The sequence below is a fragment of the Phocoena phocoena genome, chromosome 2 (genome assembly GCF_963924675.1).
Source record: "Phocoena phocoena chromosome 2, mPhoPho1.1, whole genome shotgun sequence".
In the NCBI taxonomy this organism is placed as follows: Eukaryota; Metazoa; Chordata; class Mammalia; order Artiodactyla; family Phocoenidae; genus Phocoena; species Phocoena phocoena.
The window spans coordinates 90,753,309-90,779,163 of NC_089220.1; the positions used below are offsets into that span (position 1 = coordinate 90,753,309).

At 36.1% G+C, this 25,855-nt stretch overlaps 1 protein-coding gene across 3 annotated transcripts in view; it reads right to left on the minus strand.

Annotated features, from left to right (window-relative positions):
- Positions 1 to 10,998, minus strand: part of MYEF2 (myelin expression factor 2) — a 31,738-nt gene extending 20,740 nt beyond the window's left edge. For 2 of the 3 annotated variants that reach the window (XM_065871816.1, XM_065871815.1), the window contains exons 1-5: positions 10,798 to 10,961; positions 5,467 to 5,675; positions 4,180 to 4,232; positions 2,956 to 2,963; positions 2,759 to 2,852 (exon numbers count right to left, since the gene is read on the minus strand). In XM_065871816.1, the coding sequence (XP_065727888.1) occupies positions 2,759 to 2,852; positions 2,956 to 2,963; positions 4,180 to 4,232; positions 5,467 to 5,675; positions 10,798 to 10,961 (528 nt within the window). Of the gene's footprint in view, positions 1 to 2,758; positions 2,853 to 2,955; positions 2,964 to 4,179; positions 4,233 to 5,466; positions 5,676 to 10,797 lie in introns of all 3 variants that reach the window. The other variant, XM_065871817.1, reaches the window with a different exon arrangement.
- Positions 10,999 to 25,855: the final 14,857 nt, after the last annotated feature.

Consider the following 25,855-nt stretch of genomic DNA (forward strand, 5'->3'; position numbering starts at 1 on the left):
TATATAAAATACAAATTACGTAAAACCACCTACTATGTAGCATGATTTTCATTCCTCTTTTCTCCTTAGATGTCAGCCTGCCCCAGTCACTGCCTGCTACTGCTATGAGAGGGCCTCTAATAAGTTTACAACTGCTACTAAACCTCACTTAATTAAATTTAAAAATGCAATTCTAATATCTGTTAATGAACATCGGAAATATACTTTTCCCTAGACTCGGACTAGTATTTCTCAGCACTGACCCCAGCCACCCACGTGAAAATCAGATAATTCCAAGAAAGGGACCTTTAGAGATATTAATCCAAAAAAGTTAACTGAATAAAGAACACCTCATCATTTAGCCAGGCCAAACTCAACCATTTTTCTCTTTAGGAAGTAAAAACTGGGAGTATCCTAAATCAACTTGGATCATATAACTCTATTATAGGGTCTCTGAAATATTACTGAGGATCTACAATGTGTTAAAACTTAAAAGAACACAAACAATACGGGCTTGGCCTTTAGCAGCCAATAAACTTTTTTTCCAGTTAAAAAAAGACACAGAATCTATAATACTTGTCTTTTTTTTTTTTTTTTTTTTTTGCCACACTGTGAGCCTCGTGGGATCTTAGTTCCCCGACTAGGAACTGAACCCCAGCCCTCGGCAGTGAGACCACAGAGTCCTAACCACTGGACTGCCAGGAAATTCCATATAACACTGGTCATTTGAAGAGGAATAGGAAACATCATAAAAAAGCAAGTCATAATTCTCAAAATAATAATTTCCCAAATGGTGGCTATTCTATAAATGTCACTGTTATGGGAAATTATTAGGGTATCAGCACATTTCTGGAAAACTGGTCCTGGCTTACGCATAAAAATTACCAAATGGCTGGCACAGATTACAACAGTCTAAACTTTCTCTACCAATTTTCTACATCTCAGTCAAAATATTTAAAAAGAAAAAAAAAAAGAAAGGAAAGAATAAGCCCCTAGGCTCAAATAGAATTAGAGAAATTCAGAAGCTGACTCCAATAAAGGGATATGGGATACCTGTATTTGCTGGCAGCATGGCCTTTAATTTTAAGCTATTATCACCTCATATCCAGGAACAAGAGACCAAGGACCAGTAACACTCCCACCTTGGGCAGGAATAACAACAATCAAAATTATTATTACAGGGACTTCCCTGGTGGCACAGTGGTTAAGAATCCATCTGCTAATGCAGGGGACACAGGTTTGAGCCCTGGTCCAGGAAGATCCCACATGCCGCAGAGCAACTAAGCCGGTGCGCCACAACTACTGAGCCTGTGCACTAGAGCCCGCGAGCCACAGCTACTGAGCCCAAGTGCCACAACAACTGAAGCCCATGCACCTAGAGCCTGTGCTCCACAAGAGAAGCCTCTGCAATAAGAAGCCCGTGCACTGCAATGAAGAGAACCCCCCGCTAGCCGCAACTAGAGAAAGCCCACGCAAAGCAACAAAAACCCAATGCAGCCAAAATAAATTTTTTTAAGTTAAAAAAAATTATTATTACAGCTAACATTTATTATGTAGTTACAATATTTTCAGCACTGTGCTAAGTGCTTTATATAATTATAACAAATATGTAACATTTATTGTTTTACATATATTAACTCTTTGAGTCCTCATAACACTATCAGATAGATTCTAGTATCATACCCATTTTAGTGATAAGAAAACAGAGAAGTTAAGTAATTTGCCCTGGGTCAGAGTCTCTGATGCCAGAGCCTGAGTTTTTTTAATCCTCATAAATGTATCTCCATTTAATCCTCATAAAAACCCTAACTAGGTAAGTATTATCTGTATACTATTATAATTACTAAGGTTTAGAGAATAACTCAACTAAGTACACAGCTAGAAAGTGATAGAGTTGGGACTCAAACCAATACCATACTAAATTAAATTGTGACTGACAGTACTGCTCTACAATGATTTGCATCCATGTTGGTGGAAACTCTTCAGGGACCCAAAGTTACATCCTCTATCATTTTTTACTATAGACTTTAGCAAGGATATATACATATGTGGTCTGTGATCAACTATTCAGTAAGATCAACAATATGAACTAAAGAAAGACATGAAAATGACTTCTATTCAAGCTAATCATTTCCAAGGTAAATTACACCTAACTGTAAACAGTTTTTCATGTATCTTCCAATCATTCTTTTGTCAACATATTTATACACTGTTTCATACAACGGGAACATCTCCACTTCAGGGGTTTCCAAGTTCCAGTTATAAATTTCACTAACCGATTTATAACTTTTCTTAAATTTTAATCTGGCATAGTTTCAGGTTAATTTTATTAAAAGTGAATATCAATTTTATTCAAATCCATAAGGTATTTGCATTATTAAGCAAACTTTAATTATCAACTAGGATATCTACAATATTTCTTAAATCTAATAACACAGTCTAAAAACTGAATATGTTTATACCAAGTATAAACTTGGTATAAAAAAGTCAGCACCTTAAGTCTGTCATCTTTAAATTTCTGTGTCCTGTAGTTTTTTAAAATCATACACCCTTGCTTATAATAACTTGGAACAAATCATATACATAGGATACTGCTTAAGGGCAAATAGGAAAATCATGTACAAGCAAAACTATCATCAATTATACAATGCTTTAGTAAGCATCTACTCTTTAAAAAAAATGCTGTAATCAGATAAATAACCTTACTAGATGAAAATCCAAACAAGACATGCCCTTATAATTCAAATGTTTAAATTATTCCAAATATAAGAAATCTTACCTCTTTGATATTCAAGGGTCTTCCGCTAAGATCATATTTGTTCATAGTTTCTAGTGCTTTCTTGACAAATTCTTCATCTTTGAATTCAACCACACTTAATGGGGAAAAAATTTATAGGAAATGTTTATGTACTAAGATTTTTTTCCAATCATAAGTTTAAATTTGACTTAAGATACTTAAAAAAAGAAAATTCTTACCCACAACCCTATATCCAGGTAGATTTGTCAATATATGCAAAAGAAAAAAAGTTCTGGATCAGTAGACGAAGTTAATGGCAGATTCTAACATTTAAATCATTAAAAATCAATAATACAATCATTCTTTGTCTTTTAGACCTCCAGAATGTAACAGGAACGTGACCACAAATTTTCTGTAAATTTTCAGATCTATCTATTTAAGATTGTAGAATCTAGCATCTAACAAGTTTGGAGCACATTTTTACTTTTAGATGATTCTTCTTTAAAACTAAAGTAATGTCATCCCACAAATTCAATCAAAAGTAACTCAAGGAAGTAACTGAAGGCTCTCAAATACCTATCTTTACATTGTTATGAATATTTTTGAAAGATATATGGTACACAAATAATTTTTAGTGTAAATTTTTCAATTTTATTAAAATCAAAATAGGAAATATTAATCTAATGTTAAAGTTCTCAAAACTGGCTGCACACAACTTAATAGCATCCAGTTTTAAGTATATTAAAAAAAAAACTATGCTAAAGAAAAAATTAGAATCATTTTTTATATAATTCCTTGTCAATATTACTGTTCAAAATGCCATTTGAATGTGATGACAAAGTTTTTATTTCTCATGCACCCAACTGGTTTTTGCTAGTATAATTAAACATTGTTAAAAAGCTTTCCATTATATTCTTCAATATATTGCTTTCTTGCTAAAATTCAAAATCTACTATCAACCAATTCCTTCTCTGTCAATTTAATCATCAATGTTATTCATACCAATTGGTCAGAGCACTGCCTTTTACGTGGTCCTGCAGGCTACCAAATTAGGCTCTTCAGTGCAAGTTTCAAATGTACATTCTGAATTAACACCTTTAAGCTATAGGCCTCTCATAGAACTCTTAGGAAATATTATCAATTCAGTGATTTTTAAAATATCCTTAAAGACATCAAAACACAACAAAAAATATCCTATATTAAAATCTATTGGCTAAGAAGCATTACCTTAGAGCATTAGAAAAGTGAACGCCCTTTATGAGCATTTACAAAACCCATCCCTTCAAGGCAGCTAGTTTGGTTTGTATAAGTGTCAGACTTGCTAGTATAAAGCCTCAAATCTTTCATAATAAAGTAAAACAAAATGAAACTTAAGTTTCCAAAAACTGGTACAAGTATTATACAAAAAGTAAACTGCTGAGGAACTTTTAAACCTCAAGCAGATGATTGCCCACAGCACTTACCCTTGATTTTCCTTCCGCATCCTTAAAGAGCTCCACGTATGTAACCTCACCAACTACATAAGACATACAAAAGGAAGATACCAAGAAACAATACATTTAAACACCAATATCTTGCTTTACTGCACACCTGTGCACAACTCTACAGAAAAGCACCTATTATTCACCAACAATCAAAACCAGACCAACATACCTCCTGTCAATGGCTATGTAAATTTAACTAATTTTCAGAAATGTACATCATCCACATTCTCTAAAAAAGCTAACAACCATATTAACCTAATTCATGCTACAGATCATATTTTGGCCAGCATGATATAGTTGGTGAACAAATGCACATATACATACAAATGGTCCCTTAGCCTGTCATATTAAAAACATCAACATTAGCACTTTTCAAATAACTTTGGTCGCCTACACACAACAGCTGTTTTAAGGTGACTTTCTACCTGAATGTCTTCAATCTTGTTTGCCGTCAGTAAACTAAATTTACAAGTCATGCTTCACAGCAAGCCACACACTTTCTAAATAAAGTCAATGAATAAAACCAATCAAATAGTTGTCACCTTACAACAGATACACCAATGCAAATTGTTTTTTATTTATTAGAAGAGATCAGCCTCAAAACCAAGTAAGTAGTTTGCAGGACTGTTGAAACTCAATTTTTCAAGAGATAACAGAACTAACTTTTACAAGATCAAGTATTAAAAATATTTTTCCCCAAAATCAACCGTGTATATAAAATGAAGGTTTTCAGGTTATTCTGAAAACAAAACTGCAACAGCAGTAACACGATTTTAATATAGAACTGCAGAGACAGCATCATGGCATTCATGACAATGCAAACAAAATGAATTCCACAGCCAGATTCCAGACTCCACCAAGATAATAACAAAACAGCTTTTGGAAAAAAAATAATCAGACCTTATTATTCATACGTTAACACGCTAAATATATTGCTTACCTAATGCAATAGGCCTTTAAAAATCTATAAAAACTTCAACTAGACAAAGCAATCACTTTAACAAAATTCTTGGTGGCATGCATATGCTGGTTCGCTACTACCCCACTAAAATGGCAAAAAAAACAAAACAAAACAAAAACTTCATTTATCCGTACTACCTTGTAATGAAATTGTGTCAAGTGAAAGAAGAGGAAAAGATTAATTTATGTGTCAAAAAAATCAATTTTTTGAGTCTGTGTGGCTAAGAGGAATAAAAAAAAGTTTGCTTAGCTCCCTCTCATTCTATATGAAAATTATCCAACAATGGGTTTCTCAAAAATAGTTACCTTTTTCTCTCATTAGATCTTTAATGGCTTGCCATTTCATGTCATATGGGATGTTGCTAATAAAAACTCTGTTACGATTTGGACCCTTCTTTTCTCCAGTGCCTGAGTTCTTATCTTTTGAATAAGGATGAAATCTGTTGGCTTTCTTATTTCCTGTAGATTTTTCTTTTAATTCAGATTTCTCTTCTTTGACCGATTCATCATTCTCCCTGTGAATTAAAAATAAAACAAAAAACAGAACAACAAAAAGAAAACCTCAGCGGGGCTTCCATAATGTAAGTCTACGTTAAATAAATATTTCATATTTATCACTTCACTTCACAAAATTCTCCCCTAAGTTAGACCTCAGCAAAGCAGCTGGAGACTCAGCCTACTGGCTTTGAAATTACTCAATGTCTTTTCAAAGCAATGATTTGGGCATATTACCAAAGTTCTCATTTAACAACCCTCCTTTTATTCTGTATTAAATAGCTGCAGCATTCAAACAAACCTAGTTTTTCCCATCATACTACTTAATAAACGTTGTTAGAACCTAACAAGAGGGTAAAATGGGTGATTTTATTCCTAGAGTATATTAAAACTTCCACCTTTAATGGAGAATTAACTTTCTGGGCCTCATTCAGAACTCTACAAAAATTAATTTACAAAATGAGACCCAGAAAAAGTTTCTCTCTTAAAGGTTAATGGTTTCCTCCCAGAACTTTCCTCTTCCACTGCTTTAAGAACATAATTAAAACATAATTTTATCTATATACTCCCATACGACTCTCATAATTTTTGTCTCTTCCCAAATTGGTCAACATAGAAAAATGATAAGGTATCCTATTTTCATGCCCAATATTTTCTGTTTTAACCTATAAACTAGGATAGCGTACTTCATAGAATCATGCCATTTTTATTAGTAGTATCACCTAAAATGGTGGGATGGGATGGAGAAGGGAAGCAGTACTTAAATGCAACATGAACCAGAATTTTATAAATCTACTTTTTTTTTTTTTTTTTTTAGCAGTACGCGGGTCTCTCACTGTTGCGGCCTCTTGTGTTGCGGAGCACAGGCTCCGGACGCGCAGGCCCAGCAGCCATGGCTCACGGGCCCAGCCGCTCCGCGTCATGTGGGATCTTCCCGGACCGGGCACGAACCCGTGTCCCCTGCATCGGCAGGAGGACTCTCAACCACTGCGCCACCAGGCAAGCCCTACAAATCTACTTTTTAATGAGGTCCTAACTGGAAAAATATTTAATCTATAAGATTGCAATCACATTACAACTGTATGATGCTATCCACCAAGCACCTATAACATGTTAAGTATACACTTAAAGCAAACCCTAAAGATAAAAATCTGGAGATACATTTAAAAAATGCAATTTACTTCTCAAAAGTAATTTTTTTTTTTTTACAGAAGAAACAATATATTTCTTCTAAGTCACTAATTACCCTAGTGAATTTAAAACTATTTAATTAAAACTTCCATTTTAAAGCAATTTTTCACAAACATATACTAAGAAAAATCTCTGGGAATGACATCCAGGAATCTAAATCTTTTAAAGCTTTCTGGATTATTCTGACCACCAATCAGGTTTCATAATCCAGGCTCTATATTATTTTCTAAGCCAAGCGACTGTGGGAATCTATACATTGCAGTGCTCCACACACACCTCTTACTGTAGTCATTTGTTCCACAATATAGTGAAGTTTTCAGACACTTTTTCTGAGCAGGTAACAACGCCGCCATAAATATAGTATGTAAAACTCTATGAGAACAAAAACTATCTGCATTGGTGTCAGCAGCATCTAGCGTGGTAACATGTGTTTGATAAATATTAAATTTTGAATGAATAGTCAATTAAGAACCCATAGATGATGCTACTGTCTGCCAGAAAAACTGCTAAAATCAAGGAAGACACATTAGGGCCAAACATGCTTTGCTACCGCTTTAGACCTTGACAGGGACACCTTCACTATCAAACATCTTCCCTCATCAGAAACAGCATGCCTGGAAGCAGTCTTCTCAACTGTCCAACTCTAGCAAGTACCTACCTGTCTGAACAGAGTGGCACTCCTATAAATGGCAGCAAGTAGTCAAAAAGCCACAGAGCACTTTTCTCTGGTTTCTGAGTACAGTGGATACAAGAACAAACCCTTATTTTTAATCCCCCAAAGAACCTATTTACATAACAGGCTGAATTCAACGAAGGTTTTTTAAAATAAACTAAGTCTCTGTTCAGGTAAGCAGACAGCTATACAGTCCCTATCCAAATACACCTTCCCCTGCCTATTTTATTCCTAGATGCAACCAACTGTGAAAACTGAACAAAGTTCTGAATCACTCGCTATGTTCTTTTATTCTTACATGGATGTTGTAAGCTTACAACAATCTAACAATTCCATTAAGCGGTAAAGTTATTATATAGGATATGTTCTTTATTACTCAAGGGATGACCAGAGGGAGAGATTTCTTCAAGCTTTCCCCAATTAGTGGCATCTTAAAGATACTGTTAAACTGCTCATCTACAATGCATAAATTAAGATTACTATGGAAGGTAGATCAGTTTAGTTGCTAGAGGTGTAGTCTGATTATTAAGAAAGTGAACTGTAATTACTCAATTTCTGAACTCATTTCTAAGTCATAAATACACTATGGGAAAGACAGTAAAGATATATGTGAAAACTCGTAGGAAAATGATACTACACAGTATCAAAATATTGGCACTATATCCAGAATTCCATGTAATTCCAGAACTATTCATCTACACAACCTCCCTTGTAATGTACTTGAAATAAAGACTGTGATGAAATAAAGACTGTGATGATTCTAAGTCACAAAAACATTATCTACTCTTAAGACTAAATTATGTCTACCCGAATTAACATCAATTTCTGAAAAATCAGTATCCAACATCAAATGAGGACACACAGTTTCAATATGTGACTTAAAAAGCATAATGCTATGAGATCCAAAATCAAGCCCGGTTCCATTCTTTACTCCTAATATAATAAAAAATACTACTCTACTTCAAACACTACACCTTGCACCAATACTTAATATTTTATACAACCACTGTAATGTAACTCTGAATCTCCATATGCTCCAAGGTGTTACTTAGTCACACATGAATAATAAAGAGTTATAACAATACTGCTATTTTTCTTTCCATTCACTTAAGGAGAGCTAGTATACCATTTTGGCATAAAGAAAAAGACGAGACCTAGGGAAACATCTTTAATTTCTTGTCAAAAGATGTGAACATGCCAAATAAATCCTCTGTACATGAGTTTCATGATCATATAAGTTCACTTCTGCATTTCTTAAATGTTTATTGCACCTTTTTAAATATAAGGACTTGGGAAATACAAACAGGAGTAAGACATAGCTGTCTCTGACATAGCTGCCTCCATCCTTAATTACTACGAATTAACCTCAGTAAAAATCATTTCAGTCTTAATGACAAACAGCATTCTGTCCACTTCTAAGCAACATATATTTTAAGGCAATATTTGGTAATTTTTAATCACCTCTATGAATTCTTATCATTAAAAATATATGGTGAATCAACTCAAGGTTTATGTGTTGGGTTGTAAACTACTCCAGTTGGTGCCCAGGGTCAAAAAAAAAAGGCTGTTAGACTGATGCAGGTAAATGTCCCTAGTTATTCAGTGTGAGTGACCCATGATAGACCATTATATGTTAAGGAATAAGCAGTACAAGAAACCTCTGATAGTAAATTGGCTTCTTTACTCAACTGGGAAAAGAGGGAGAGAGATGAATTATAAGCAATATGAAAAGAATCTGCATTTGTATTTACTGGTAACATTGCTTCACCTTATGTTTTCCTCTTCCTCAATCAGAAGTGAAAGGGATTCTTTTCCCACCTCTGTCCTCTTGTCTAGCTAAACCCCAGTGAGACTTTAAAAGGGATTAGAGCCTTTTAGATCTAATGGAGGTTTAGATACCAGCTTTATCTGTACCAAGACTATTAAACTAATCATACCCAAGTATAGCACGGCTTCTCTCCATAATTCAAGGCTGTACTTTTTGTTCAGGAGGTGGCAGGCCCATATTTAGGTATAAACAAAATGCTTTTATCATTCTACTAGTTTTCATTTGTATTTATGATGCCAAATCCCTGAAAGCCCACATTTTGGCAGGCAGGGTAGAAAGTGCTTCATTCACTTTCTGGGTCTTCAGTTACTAAGTGCACCAGGTTCCACCTCTATTTTGCCTAGAAGATACTGCCTATCCTATTCAAATCCAGTTGAGAGCAAGAGTACATAACAGAGCTGGGAGACCTACCTTATCTATCTGCAGTCAACCCTTAAACAGACTGGTCCAGGTCTGTTCTTACACAGGTTCTTATACAAAAGAAAAGTAAGAACATTTACCTTTCCTATTTTTGTGTGAACCTTATGTTCACTTTCACTTTCTACTAAATTTAGTGTTTTCACTAAATTATTAACATACTTTCAACTTCAGGTTTAAAGAGCTGGGCATGTGCAAATCAAATGGCTGACTTCATATTCCCCCTATATAACAAGAACAAAGGGGAGCACAGTATTATTATGGATTCGAATCGACTACATTCTTTATCGGTACTGATGACACCTGCAATCTTAAAAGTAGTGGGTTTTTTTCAACTAAAAAAGATCTTATTTTTACCATTTTACCAAAATTAATATCCTACCATCCCGCACTGAGTTTTTTTTTTTAAATAGCCTGCGTGGCTGACAAACAGGGGGAGGGAGTTGAGGGGGGGCGGAGCAAGGCACCACGCACAGTTCCCTTTTTAAAGTACCTCTTACCAATTCAAGGGTAACAATGGATTCAGTCTCACAGCATATTACTAAACTTCCTCTTGCTATATATCAGTTAAGAAATGAATTCATACTTTAGAAAACAACAGTGAACTTATAAAGCTCAGAATGAGGACGGGGAGATGCGGGGATATTCCTTTTACAAACGTCTTCGGTGGTTAAGAGAAAATGTCCGATGATGTCATCCCTAGTTACTCCCTAGTGATGAACACTAACTACTGGCCTTTAAAAGGGGGACCATTTTTCTGCAAACTGTGGCGGCCGCCGAGCTCTGCTGAAAGGTTTTCGAGCCGAAGTCAGGGAAGAAGGGGTGACTCACGGTCTTGGGCCAGAAGCAGGGGAGGGGCGCCAGACCCCAGGCCCACACCCGGGATCCCCCGCTTCGGGGCGGACGGGGAGGGCCGGCTGCACCTGCACCTCCCGCCGCCCACGGCCCAAGGCTCAGCCCTGCGTGGGGCCCCCCCGGTCGACTTCCCGCCCCCCCCCCACCTCGTCCCAGTCCCCGGAGGAAAAGACAATACATTTTAACGCCATTGGAGCTGCTGCTGTGCTGCGGCGGCGGCTGCTTCTCCTGCTCGGGCGGGTGAGGTTCTCGCCGGGGCTCGCCCGGCGGCTCCGCGGGCTGCCGATGCGGGCTGTCGTCGCCAGCTGCCCTAAGCACCTCGGGCTTGTCGGCGTCGGCCATCCCGCCGCCACGGCCTCCGCCTGCGCCGCCTGCGTTGAGGGGCTCCGAGCGCCACAATGGCGGCGTCTGGGAAAGCGGTAACGGATCCCGATTTGAAAAGGCCCCGAGCGCTCAGTTGCCCGGATCTCGCGAGAACCGGTCGGGGCTTGGAGACTGGGAGATGGTGTGAGCTGATGGGGGGGAGGGGAAGGGAGGGGAGGGGAGGGGAAGGGAGGGGAGGGGAGGGGAAGGGAGGGGAGGGGAGGGATGGGTTGGGGTGGCGGGTCATGACCGACGCGGCCTCAATCGGCCCTGCTTCAGCCCGGGGAGGGCTTGATTTGTCCAGAAGCCCCTGGTGGGGCCGTGTTCTCACCACCAGCCCCATCTGTCGTTTGGCACCCAATGGGGTCTTCGCTTAAAAAAGTCGGCTCTGGGTGTTTGAAATCCCTAGAGTTCTCAAACCCAGACTATTCTAACCATTCCGTGTAGGGGCAGTTTAAATTAGAGTAGCACACACAGCTTTGCATCTTTAAAAACGTCTTCAAATCTTCGGACTTCCCTTAGAAATCCTTTTAATCATGAAAATAAATCACTTGCCACTTCAATGCCTATGCACCCTGTGGACATTCAATAAATAGTTATTGATGACAGGTTGCAATTCACCAGATGAATGGCTTTGGATTTCTTTGAGTTCTGGTTGTTCTTGAGAATGACGCCATGAGCTTACAAAAAGACTAAAGTTTTTAATTCTCCAAGTAGCAATCAATGAGGAGAAACTATACTTTTCATAAGAAATCTTCTACTAGATTGGCCAATAATGGACATTTTGGTTTTGGGTTGTGTTTATTATATACTGATGGAAATTATATTTGAAGCAGTTATAGGTTCTCAAACAAATTTAATTACCGTATGGAATTTTAAAATATAGTCATAGAGTTTTTCCTCTAAGTATGAAAAAGAAACCCATTAAACTTAATTCCTAACTTGGGAGTACTATAATAATATTTCATGTTGAAATAAACGTTTTCAGCTGAAAAGTTCAAAGACTTTACCAAATCTTTCTTTTCATAAAGAGACAAACATGTATGATTTACATGCTTTGCAGAATATCATGCACACATTAGCAGTAAAGCTGTATTAGAAACTAACACTCAGGTAATACATAATTTCTTCACTTTCCCCCATTCTTTGACATTTCAATGTGTAGGTTTTTTCCCTGGACAAAAAAATGCCATAAAACATCCAACACTATGCCAGAAGAGTTGAGCTACTTCATCAAACACACACACGTAAGAATCAGGACAATTTTAATCATGATGAGTACAATTGGTAAAATACTGCTGTTTAGGGTGCTACTGACATTGTTTCATACATACAACACAGGCTATTATAGTTGCTGAATGAACTGTTTCTCCTCAGTCAATCCCCTAAGATTTAGCATTCCGAGTACAGAAAGGGCATTGGATTTTGACACAAAAAACCTGGGTTAGAACCCCAGCTCTGACACTTTTTGCCTGTAACTCCTTGGGCAAATCACTTAACTTCTCAATCTTTCCATAATAAATAAGGATTATAATACCTACTTAGCAAGATTAAGATGAGGATTAAAAGAAAACACTTTATGTAGGGCAGAGTGCTATATGAATATAAAGTAGTATTACAATTCCCTTTCTCCAGGCTGAGCAGGGTTTTAGTCAAAGAGAAGTCAGGTGATATTCATAGAACTGAATTGTAGGTACTTTGAAAACATTCATCACTCGTCCTTCTTTGGCTATTGTTGAATTAAGATAAAAACTTAACCCTGTAGTCTCTAATATAGTATATTCTTGCAAAATCCTTCAGTAGGTTCAATTTAATATTTTTAGGAGGTCTTTATGCTTAAAGTAGAGTAGTAGGCACATGAGGAATACAAAAATGAGTACAGCCTATTCTGTTGGGAGAGAACATTTATAAAAAGCACTGTTTGAGTGCTGTAATAGAGATAAATGTGAAGTGTAATTAAAATTTTATTTAGAAAAAGAGGAAACTGGCTTGCATGCTGTAGTGTGGTAATTAAAATATTTCATTAAAATATTTATCTTGATTACTGAGCTTTCTGGCACCCCTTAAATGGTGTGCCTAAGACAAACACCTCCCTCACTGTACTTTAGCCCTAGTCCTGATAAATGCATAAACAGCAGAGGTTAATTTCTATAGGCGGGCCGTGAGAACTTCATAGAAGAGCTGAATCTCAAAAGATGGAGAGAATTGGGGCAGCTTCTGAAGAGAAAATGATTAATACCTACTATTCCGTCTGAGTGCTCTGTAGATTGATCTCACCTCCCTCGCTTGCTATTAATATTGTACTTACCCTAAACCTGAAAAAAATAAAAAAATAAAAAATTTACTAACATCCTATTGCTACATTCCATTTCTATATTTTCCTTCCTTCCTTATTTACTTTTTTTTAGTCCATATACACATACTGAAAAATCCTCGAGTTAATGCTTTAGCTTTTATCTTCTCACAATTCCTACTGCAAAATCTTTCCTTTGCAATTGCACAAAATGTATTACCGATACAACCTCACATAGTTTTATCTCACAAATTGAAATGTGTGTGTTTACAGTTGTTTGTAATAGAGTAGCAGAAGGAAGACGGAAAGGAGAGAGAGGGAGAACCATTATACATATCTGGAAACTTAACCCTAAAATTCCAAAATATTTTCAAATAATACTTTAATATGTGTATCATTTAGGAATTGTGTTCCCCTGCTGGTAACAGAGCCTAGAAATAAGTGTCTTAAACAAGATAGAACTTATTACCCTTTTAAGTAAAAACAGTGCAGAGGGAGGCATTCCAGAGCAGATACAGTAGCTCCACAATGACCATGAACTCAGGTTTCTTATATCTTAACCTTTCACCATCCTAGTGTGTGGCTAACATTTTTAAGGTCACCCTATGGCCCAAGATGGCTACAGGAGATCTAGGCATCTTGTCACATTGGAGACCAGAAGCAGTTCAGAAAGGAAGAATTCTATCCAGAAATCTCACCCAACACTTCGACTCACGGGTTAGAACTTGGTGACACGACACACCCAGCTGTAAGGGAGGTGGGCAAATAATTTTTCAGCTGGGCTCACTGCCTAGGGTTCTGCTACCAAAGAAGAGAATAGAGTAGCAACTAGCATCCTTTTAATTTGCCTTAAAGAACTGAAGGCAAAGACCAATAATATGAAGTCAAAGAAAAAGTATGCTATGATTTTTAAGTCAGTTTACTTGGCTTTACAAAATGAAATGGCTGGATTTGAAGCCACTGTTTCCAAACTTTAGAGAATTGGAACTTAGAAAGGAATTTATAACTTTAAAAAATACAACAGGTTATACTGAAATCCATATATAGTTTACTTTTTCACCATAGAATTCTATGGTGAAAAAGTGGATGTTGGTTATTGTCACTGGAAAGAACAGGTTTAACCTGACAATTAACTACTTATTGTCTCTCTCTTCCTTTCTCTCTCTCTCCTTCTCCCTCCTTCTATTACTCTGCTTAACTTAGGAGTCTATTTTTTAGCATTTACCATACGAAAATTACATACTGAAGAAAGTTCTCTACTAGCCAAGAGAGGTTTAGAATTAAGCAATTATCTGAATAATCTAGGCAGAAATTCCACTTTCACCTCAATTATTCAAATAATTCAGATAATACCAAGAGTTTTGCTTGAATTCCTTAGATAATTGTTTCTTTTTTCCACTTTACAATGCTAGGGTCATTGCCCATTAACAGATTTACTATTGATTTTTGTAAGCAATATTGGGACAGTTTTTTTCTTTGGAGACTAAAGACTGCTGTAATTCCTGGTAACTTACTTGAGTCTCAATTTTTATTCACGTTCTAATTTCTTAACTTAAATCACCCTGCCTTTTCCTCAATCTCACCCCAGTAACTCCATTAAAAGGAAGATCAGAAGAGCAAACTTCCAACAGCTCTGCCCTACCTCCCTTCCTATAGGCATAGTTACTCCCTCCTCTTGAGTAATTCCATGAATTAGGCTTCATCTGCCCAAAGCCATGGATATCGTATGGTAATATTTTTAACTATTCCAAATTTGGTATCCTAACTCAAAGAGTATTAATGAAAATGGTTACTTTATAGCAAATATTGTTTTTAACTTAAATAATTGCCCCTTTTAGCAATATCATTCTCAATTTTCAATGACAACATTTAGAAGGGGAAATACATTTCTTGGAGTGTTGAATAATAAAGTTCAATCCACACACTGTCCTGCATATTTGAATATAATCCTATAAATGGTGATGACAGACTTCATAACTAACATAATCCAATTCCTCTTTTTATTTGATAATAGAAATTTATTTTAGATGACTGTGAATACTGCCAAAAGTCCACATTTCCTAGCCTCACTTGCCACTGTGCATGGCCACGTGACTATGTTCTGGCCATTAAGGTATGAGCAGAAATGTTGTGAGGACTGAGGAGGAGGTTCCTTAGAAGGAACTGACTTAACTGGAAGAATGGCCTCTTTGTCCTCTCTTGCTTCCTTCTGCTGCTGGCTTGGAATGGAGAAATGATGTCTGCACCAATAGCAACCGTGATGGACCATGAAGTGACCTTATGACTGAAAGCTAAGTACTGAGGATGGCAGAACAGGAAAATAGAATTAGGGTCTCCGATGACACCTTGAAGCCACAGTAGCAACTCTCACATTCCTACCTCAAACTTGTTTCCAATAGGAGGAAAATTTCTATTCTGATTAATTTGCTATTATTTGGAGTCTTTCTATTATGCACAGTTGAACTTAATCCTGACGGTCATAATTTTTTATTGTAATAACCAATTTGCTTGAATAGTTTCCTCTACAGTGTGGTCACACAAATACTGCTTTAAATTTATTTTCTCTGAGGACATCATTTACATTTGTTTTTATTTGTTCCTTTCCTGTATGCTGTAGAACACTACAAGTTTCCTGCCTGGTATCCATTCTCCCTTTTTTTTCTTACTGACAGAATCACAATTTTGTCTAGTAGCAATATGCCCAGCTAAAATACTGGAAGTGGCCATAGGACACAACTCTATCTAAGAAGTTGTAAGGATAAATACACTTGGATTCTAGAAGGATCTTTCCTAATAAGTTCTTTGCATTCCTTGTTTCCTGTGAGGCTAAAGGGTGAAGTATCCCTCTGAATCCATGAGGTAACAGGTTTGAGGACAAGAGCCACAAGCTAAGGATGACAAAATTAGAAAAATAGGAGTCTGAAACACTGATGACCTCACAGAGCCATTGTGTAAGCCCTAGACTGCCTATATCCAAACTTCTTGTTTGAGGAGAGAAAGAACCTCCATTGCCTTTAGGCACTGCATTTGATTTCTGTTACCTCAGCTTCATGAAACTGAACAGAATCCAAAAATTCTACCCTTTTGCAACCCTTTAAAACAAGGGTTACACCATTCCTGATGGCTGCGTATGAGCCTACTTTGTTGGAAACAATATTTTTTCAGTAGTATACAAATGTGATATATTTTTTTCATGGTGTATTATAGAATGGTAGGCTGAAGTGATTTCATGTCATTATATTTCAATTCACAAACTGTTTAAACATGCTAAAAATATATACGTATATACACACAACTATAAACATACAGATGTATATAAACAAAGTTGACTAGGTATATTTTCCTGATTTTCATTTCTTGCTTTATTTGGTAGTCAGTTAGGAGAAGAATTAAAGCTTTTGATCCAGCCATAGATATTTCATGTAGGAGCTAGTGCACAAAGACAGAGGTTTACACAATAATTAGTAGGATTGATGGAGCAAAGGTCTAGGAGCTATTGCTAGGGTTTGAAAAATTAGGAAGGGAAGGAATCATGGGAACCATCACCAATTATCTTTGTTTCATGTGGCAGCAGATAAGTTTCAGAACTTCCTTATGCCCAGAAGCTGCTGGCATAAATCTCATCTGCCATTTGCTGATGCGTACAAGGTTGCTTCTGCTGAGATTGGTGGTTTCTCCTCTCCCTCCCCTTAAATTTTATACCAGTGCCTCTCATTAGTAGAATTTAGGTTGGAATACTGCTGGCAACAGAGTCTGAGAAATGTCATACAAGGGAGAGATTAGAAGCGTGAGGATGATGCTGAGTATCAGTAAGTAATATTTGGTACAGTGTCTAAGCCATTTGGTATATATTCTGAGGGAGGTATCCCAAAACAAAGGAGAGAATAACTATATTTATTTGTTCATCCGTCCATTCATTTATTGTGTCTGTTAGACGCAGGAATCCCTGCATCTCTAAGTAAGGTTAAATATGTAAAAACATTTGTAATTTATATTATTCTTTTGAGTCCATTAACAAATCTCAATTGTGAATTTCCCAAAGTATCCTTCAGATTATGCATGGTATTTCTGTCAGACAGTCCCAAAGTCATTAAGGAAATATAGGCTTGCATAAGTGTCCATTTACTTCAACCTTGATTTCTGCATCTGGACTCCTAGTATTTCTGGAAACTAGTGCCAAAAACATTTCTGAAAAATCATATCTTACTCTTCCCAACTGTTTATTGCTTTGAGCATCATCTAAAGTCTTAGGGGCAGTCATATAAGAATTACTGTGTATACAGAAAACTATGTAAAAAATATTGAAATTAATCAGTCCTCAAAATATCAGGTTTATAATCTGTCCTTAAAATCTTCATAGTTTTAAGTACTGTTTTATACAATAGCCACTAGCTTCAACTTATTTTATACCAACTTTTATGTAGTATTGAGATAAGGTCCCTTTGTAGACTCTTTCCAGTCTCACTGAATACTCACTCATCTTAGCTTTGCTTATGAGAGGTGTGAGCTCAGTTTAGCTGGTTTAGTTTTAGAAATCTGATATCAAGTATACAAGTGTTTCTTCTTTAACAATGCATGCATTTCTGAAAACAAAAACAAAAACTCATGTCCTACAAAACCATTCCCTAAAAATATCTGGCAACTTAAGAAAATGAATAGACAAACTCAGACTGGGATAAAATCTTTGCGAAACATGTATCTGATAAAGGCCATATTTCCAAACTATACAAAGAACTCTTAAAACTCAACGATAAGAAAACAAGCCACCCAATTAAAAAGTGGGAAACCATCTGAACAGACACCTCATCAGAGAAGATATACAGATGAAAAATCAGCATGAGATATTCAACATCTTTTGCCATGAGAGAATCGAAAATGAAAATGGCAGTTAGATACCATTGCATACCTATTCAAATGGCTGAAATCCGAAACACTGACAACACCAAATGCTGATGAAGAATGTGAAGCAACAGGAACTCTAATTTATTGCTGGTGGTAATACAAAATGGTATAGCTACTTTGAAAGTCAGCATGGTAGCTTCTTACAAAGACAAATATACCCTTACTTATTTACCAAAATGAGTTGAAAACTTATGTTCATACAAAAACCTGCATGTGATGTTTATAACATCTTTATTTTTAATTCCCCCAAATTCAAAGCAACTAAGATGTCCTTCAATAGGTGAAGGGCTAAACGAACTATGGTATATCCATGCAATGGAATGTTATTAAGTGATAAAAAGAAATGAGCTATCAAGCCATGAAACATCATGGAGGAAACTTAAATGCTTATTGTTAAATGAAAAAAAGCCAGTCTGAAAAAGGTAAGAGTCTGTATGACTCCATACATTCTGGAAAAGACAAATAATAGAGACAATGGCTTCCAGGGGTTAACATGGTGGGTTAGGGGGAAGGGGAGGAATGAGTAAGTAGAGCACAAGGAATACTTAGAGAAGTGAAACTATACTATAATGCTGGATACATGACATACATTTGGCAAAACATATAGAACTGTAAAACACAAAGAGTTAACCCTAATGTAAACTGTGGACCTTAGTTAGTAATAATATATCAATATTGGCTCATCAATTGTAACAAATGTACCGCACTAATGCAAGATGTTAATAACAGATGAAACTGTTGGGTAAGGGGGAAAGAGATACATGGGAACTTTCTGTACTTTCTTTTTTTTTTTACTTATGGTATGTCAGATGATTTTTTTTAACTTATTTTTTTATTGGAGTATAGTTGCTTTACAATGCTGTGTTCGTTTCTGCTGTACAGCAATGTAATCAGTTATATATATACATATATACACTACTTTTTAGATTTCCTTCCCATTTAGGCAACCACAGAGCACTGAGTAGAGTTCTCTGTGCTATACAGTAGGTTCTCACTAGTTATCTATTTTATATATAGTATATATATGTCAATCCCAATCTCCCAATTCCGCCTCCCACCCCCCAGTAACCATAAGTTTGTTTTCTAATCTGTGACTCTATTTTTGCTTTGCAAATAAGTTCATCTGAACAATTTTTCTAGATCCCACATATAAGCAATATTATATGATATTTGTCTTTCTCTTTCTGACTTACTTCACTCTGCATGACAATCTCCAGGTCCATCCATCTTGCTGCAAATGGCATTATTTCATTCCTTTTTATGGCTGAATAATATTCCATTGTATATATGTACTACATCTTCTTTATCCATTCCTTTGTTGATGGACATTTAGGTTGCTTCCATGTCCTGGCTATTGTAAATAGTGCTGCAGTGAACATTGGTGTACATGCATCCTTTCGAATTATGGTTTTCTCTGGATCTCTGCCCAGGGGTGGGATTGCTGGGTCATAGGGTAGCTCTGTTTTTAGTTTTTTAAGGAACCTCCATATTGTTCTCCATAGTGGCTGTACCAATTTACATTCCCACCAATGGTGAAGGAAAGTTACCGGACTTTCTGTACTTTCTGCTTGATTTTTATATAATCCTAAAACTATCTAAAAAATAAAGTTCATTCAATTTAAAAAACAACTGGCAATATTTAGGGAAAAATTCATGTTGGGGAAAAACCAATGTAAAACCCATGAAACTTCACAAAAACACTACAAAAATATTTATAAACCTAATGAAAATACAAGTTAAAATATACATTACAATATATCTAAAACTCCACAAAATTTTTTTTAATTAAGAGAGAATGATGAAAAAGTGTAAGTAAAGGGTGAATTATGAAAACAAGGGTAAATGCACAAAGATCAGGAACAATTACTCAATATGCATTTTCAAGACAGAGCATATGGCCAAATTGAGCCAAGAGGAAGAAGGAGGAGTGAACGAGCAGTGTGTATAGGACTGCTTTCCTCCACAACTTGCTGCATTCAGCTTTGTTAGTGAACTTAGAGTTAAACTGCTTTCATTTGGTAGTCAAAACACTAATGTATTGGGGAAAGTCGTATATAAACCAACCAATTTTCACATTCTTTTGACATCCCCATTCTTTTGTCAATTACATATTAACTGATTCATATTACAGAAACATACACTGTAGCAGAATAAACTGATTCTATTTCTCTGTTTCTTTAACCCAGCAAAATAACTTACGCCAATTAAATATTATACTGTGGTTATGGCTCACACATTCATGGAGATTGTGCCCACAGTACCCTATCATACTCATTATACTCAACAGTAAATATAGAGAGGACTTAAAGTACAGTCTAATTGAAAGGATTATGGGCAGTAAAATTAAAATCAATTAAATGAAACTTCATTTAAATAGTTCACTCTGAACTGACATATTTAGTGCATTTTTCTTTGCAGAAAAGTTTACCACCAAAACATAACATCTCATTTTCAATGGGACTCATCAAATAGACTTGCATTAGATCATTATCTACACTGAAGTGTCATATGCTCAATTCACTTATGAATCCCCTTAGATAATTTCTTCACTGTTGACAAAAATCCCACCATTATTTCATAATCAAATTTGATCATCTTATTACAGTACTCCCTAATCCTATTTCAGCATATTCAGCATTGGCTACTCTCTAGAGATGGTAAAGTAACCTAGAGGAAGAAATCCAAGGAAAGAAAATAGAAAACTAATAGGGTGGTTTAAAAAATACAGAACTTTCTTCCAATCCAAGAATCAACATTGTGAAAATGACTCTACTACTCAAAGCAATCTACAGATTCAATGCAATCCCTATCAAACTACCACTGGCATTTTTTACAGAACTAGAACAAAAAATTTCACAATTTGTATGGAAACACAAAGACCCCAAATAGCCAAAGCAATCTTGAGAACGAAAAATGGAGCTGGAGGAATCAGGCTCCTTGACTTCAGACTATACTACAAAGTTACAGTAATCAAGACAGTATGGTGCTGGCACAAAAACAGAAATATAGATCAATGGAACAGGATAGAAAGCCCAGAGATAAACCCACGCACATATGGTCACCTTATCTTTGATAAAGGAGGCAAGAATATACAGTGGAGAAAAGACAGCCTCTTCAATAAGTAGTGCTGGGAAAACTGGACAGGTACATGTAAAAGTATGAAATTAGAACACTCCCTAACACCATACACAAAAATAAGCTCAAAATGGATTCAAGACCTAAATGTAAGGCCTGACACTATAAAACTCTTAGAGGAAGACATAGGCAGAACACTCTATGACATAAATCACAGCAAGATCCTTTTTGACCCACCTCCTAGAGAAATGGAAATAAAAACAAAAATAAACAAATGGGACCTAATGAAACTTCAAAGCTTTTGCACAGCAAAGGAAACCATAAACAAGACCAAAAGACAACCCTCAGAATGGGACAAAATATTTGCAAATGAAGCAGCTGACAAAGGATTAATCTCCAAAATTTATAAGCAGCTCATGCAGCTCAATAACAAAAAAACAAACAACCCAATACAAAAATGGGCAGAAGACGTAAATAGGCATTTCTCCAAAGAAGATATACAGACTGCCGAGAAACACATGAAAGAATGCTCAACATCACTAATCATTAGAGAAATGCAAATCAAAACTACAATGAGATATCATCTCACACCGGTCAGAATGGCCATCATCAAAAAACCTAGAAACAATAAATGCTGGAGAGGGTGTGGAGAAAAGGGAACCCTCTTGCACTGCTGGTGGGAATGTGAATTGGCACAGCCACTATGGAGAACAGTATGGAGGTTCCTTAAAAAACTACAAATAGAACTACCATATGACCCAGCAATCCCACTACTGGGCATATACCCTGAGAAAACCATAATTCAAAAAGAGTCATGTACCAAAATGTTCATTGCAGCTCTATTTACAATAGCCCAGAGATGGAAACAACCTAAGTGTCCATCATCGGATGAATGGATAAAGAAGATGTGGCACATATATACAATGGAATATTACTGAGCCATAAAAAGAAACGAAATTGAGCTATTTGTAATGAGGTGGGCAGACCTAGATTCTGTCATACAGAGTGAAGTAAGTCAGAAAGAGAAAGACAAATACTGTATGCTAACACATATATGTGGAATTTAAGAAAAAAAAATGTCATGAAGAACCTAGGGGTAAGACAGGAATAAAGACACAGACCTACTAGAGAATGGACTTGAGGATATGGGGAGGGGGAAGGGTAAGCTGTGACAAAGCGAGAGAGAGGCATGGACATATATACACTACCAAATGTAAGGTAGATAGCTAGTGGGAAGCAGCTGCATAGCACAGGGAGATCAGCTCGGTGCTTTGTGACCGCCTGGAGGGGTGGGATAGGGAGGGTGGGAGGGAGGGAGACACAAGAGGGAAGAGATATGGCAACATATGTATATGTATAACTGATTCACTTTGTTATACAGCAGAAACTAACACACAATTGTAAAGCAATTAAACTCTAATAAAGATGTAAAAAAAAAAAAAGTCATGTACCAAAATGCTTATTGCAGCTCTGTTTACAATAGCCAGGACATGGAAGCAACCTAAGTGTCCATCAACAGATGAATGGATAAAGATGTGGCACATATATACAATGGAATATTACCCAGCCATAAAAATAAATGAAATTGAGTTATTTGTAGTGAGATGGATGGACCTGGCGTCTGTCATACAGAGTGAAGTAAGTCAGAAAGAGAAAAACAAATACCGTATGCTAACACATATATATGGAATCTAAGAAAAAAAAATGTCATGAAGAGCCTAGGGGTAGGATGGGAATAAAGACACAGACCTACTAGAGAATGGACTTGAGGATATGGGGAAGGGGAAGGGTAAGCTGTGACAAAGTGAGAGAGTGGCATGGACATATATACACTACGAAATGTAGGGTGGATAGCTAGTGGGAAGCAGCCGCATAGCACAGGGAGATCAGCTCGGTGCTTTGTGACCACCTAGAGGGGTGGGATAGGGAGGGTGGGAGGGAGGGAGATGCAAGAGGGAAGAGATATGGAAACATTTGTATATGTATAACTGATTCACTTTGTTGTAAAGCAGAAACTAACACACCATTGTAAAGCAATTATACTCCAATAAAGATGTTAAAAAAAAATACAGGACTTTAAGACAGTCAATACTTAGTTGTGAAACAGAATGAGACCATGGACCATTCATTTACAGCAGAAATTTTTAAAGCATTCCTTGGATTACTCTGGGATTACAAAAATGGACATCCAAGTGGCCATGAATGCTCTGAATTGTGAGTGAAATTATCTGCATGTGTATATTTTTAGGGAGAGGGCATATATTTCCTATTGAAATTTCAAAATCATTCTTAATCCTCCAAAACGATTAAAACCATTTATGTAGAAAATAAGGCATAAGTACCTAAAAATTCCAAAACAGGAATGTATTTTTAGAAAGCAAACAGGTGACTTTCTAATACCACTTAAAGCTAAATAAACATTGGATTAATTTTTTAATGTTTATAACAAAAGTAATTCAAATTTGTCTTTAATATATTTTTTAAGTTGTGCATTTGAAAGTTGTAGTATCCAATATTTGAGTAAATAACAATATTTTTCAAATAGAAAAGCAGAGCTACTCTCAAACATTTTAGCTCAGAAAGAATAAACAAACTTAAGCCAGACAAGATGTAGATTTCCATGAAAAGCTGGAGGTAACATGTTGGCCTAATAAGTTCAAGAGAGGATCCCACTGTAGAAAACTTGAGAGCAAGAAGTCAGCTGGAATCAAGGTGAGTAGAATTCATAGCAAGCAAAATTTTCCTCTGAAAAGAATCCTGAGCTGACTTGGAGGAAATTCTTGCTTTCGGTTCCTTTGTGACACCCTTATACTATAGTATATTCATTAGAATGGGGATGTCATGTTCTTTAAATTTCTATAGTTACCACATCTTCTAACAAGGTAGATAAGTAATACTTCTGCTCGCTGACATAAGAAAAAGTCCTAGTCATACAAGGGACACTATTTAGTGTATAGAAGGAGAAACAGGGAAACGATGTGTTTTGAAATAAAGTTGATCTGTAGTTATATAAAGTGAACTTTTCTTCTACTAGCTTAACATTTATTATTTAGTCACAATAAGTTAGATTTTTATCTTCATAGCTAACTAATCATTTCTTCTATACTTAATATCTTGTTAAAAACAAATTTATAAAACAACCATATATATTCCCCCAGTAGTCAACATTTTTTTTGCCAAAAAGTGGAGAAAAAATTTACTTATTTACTTATTTTTTATTTTTTTACTCCATTTCTGATTCCATGAGGACATTTATATGAGGACACACATTAAAACAGATAATTAAAAGAAAATAATACACCAATACCTGAGCAAACAAAATGGCAGTATTCAAGGCAATAAAGAAAGAACACACATATAGAGGCCTGAAGATCTTATATAGTTACTAATTTTTAGCTGTTAATTTGACCCTGACATCCCTGGTAACTAAAAGAAAAGGCACATGTGATCAGCTACAGGATATATATTGTATATAAGAGGAGAACACACCACTTACCTTGGGATGATTTAAGTGAAGAGGAGGGGTATGAAAGTTCATTTCATGAAATTGGTATGGAAAAAAATGTTTTTTGAGGGATGTCATATTAGGAATAGTAAAGGATGTGTTGGGCAAGTCTTTAGTAACAATCCCGTAGCAGACATAGAGCAGGCTGTGTAAGTTAAGGATTGCTTTATATAAAATACTTGCATATAAGCTGAAAGTGTAAAGTCAATGCATAGTAAAGGCAATTAATTTGGAGGAGGTCTAAACAATGCCACCCATATATTTACCTTTCTAATAATTTGGATTCCTCTGAAAATAAATCATAGACAATCCAGAAGTACAGGTTAACCATGTGTGCTTTAGAAAAGCGTTCATATATTTCATATCTTTCAACAATTTGTAATCAAAAGTTGGGCAGCAGACATTGGCAATGACCGGAAATACACCTGTATTTTAAATACACCTGGGTTTTTCTATTTTGCTATTCTTCATCACTTCTTTGGCAATGGAGAATAAAACATACATTATTAATCTCTGTGCTTCTATAGAACTTTGTAGAATCTGCCATGCTGTTTTGCAAAATACCTCATCAAGGGCAGAGACCAAATCTCATTCATCTTTGTATCCCAGCATATAACAAAGGAAGTGGAACATAATTGATGTTTAATCCATTACACTTTCTTGAATGAACCACTTTGCAGACTTTTCAGAACATCACCACTGTTCATATAGCTTGAAAAAGGTCAAGGTCATGCACCAACTAACACCAAGGAACCTAATTTATAGTCAAAACTTTCCTTTGGCATCAGCTCAAAAGCATTAACTGAAAGCACTGTACAACTGATGTAGGTATGGATTTTTTTAAAAATCAGAAAATCATCCAGAGGATGATTTCTTCAAAATCTAAGTAAAAATGTATTATGTCAATGATATGACAGATCAGATTTCATTCAAAAGGTCTGTGAAACAATGGTCATCTTCCACTTTCTAAACTGGGTGAGAATTAGATCTATAATGTCTAAATTTTAAAAATCAGTATCATGAGCATTTACTACAGAACCATATTTAAAGTCATAAAATGACAAGTTTAAGTCTTCAATCATGATAACAAATTCTTGG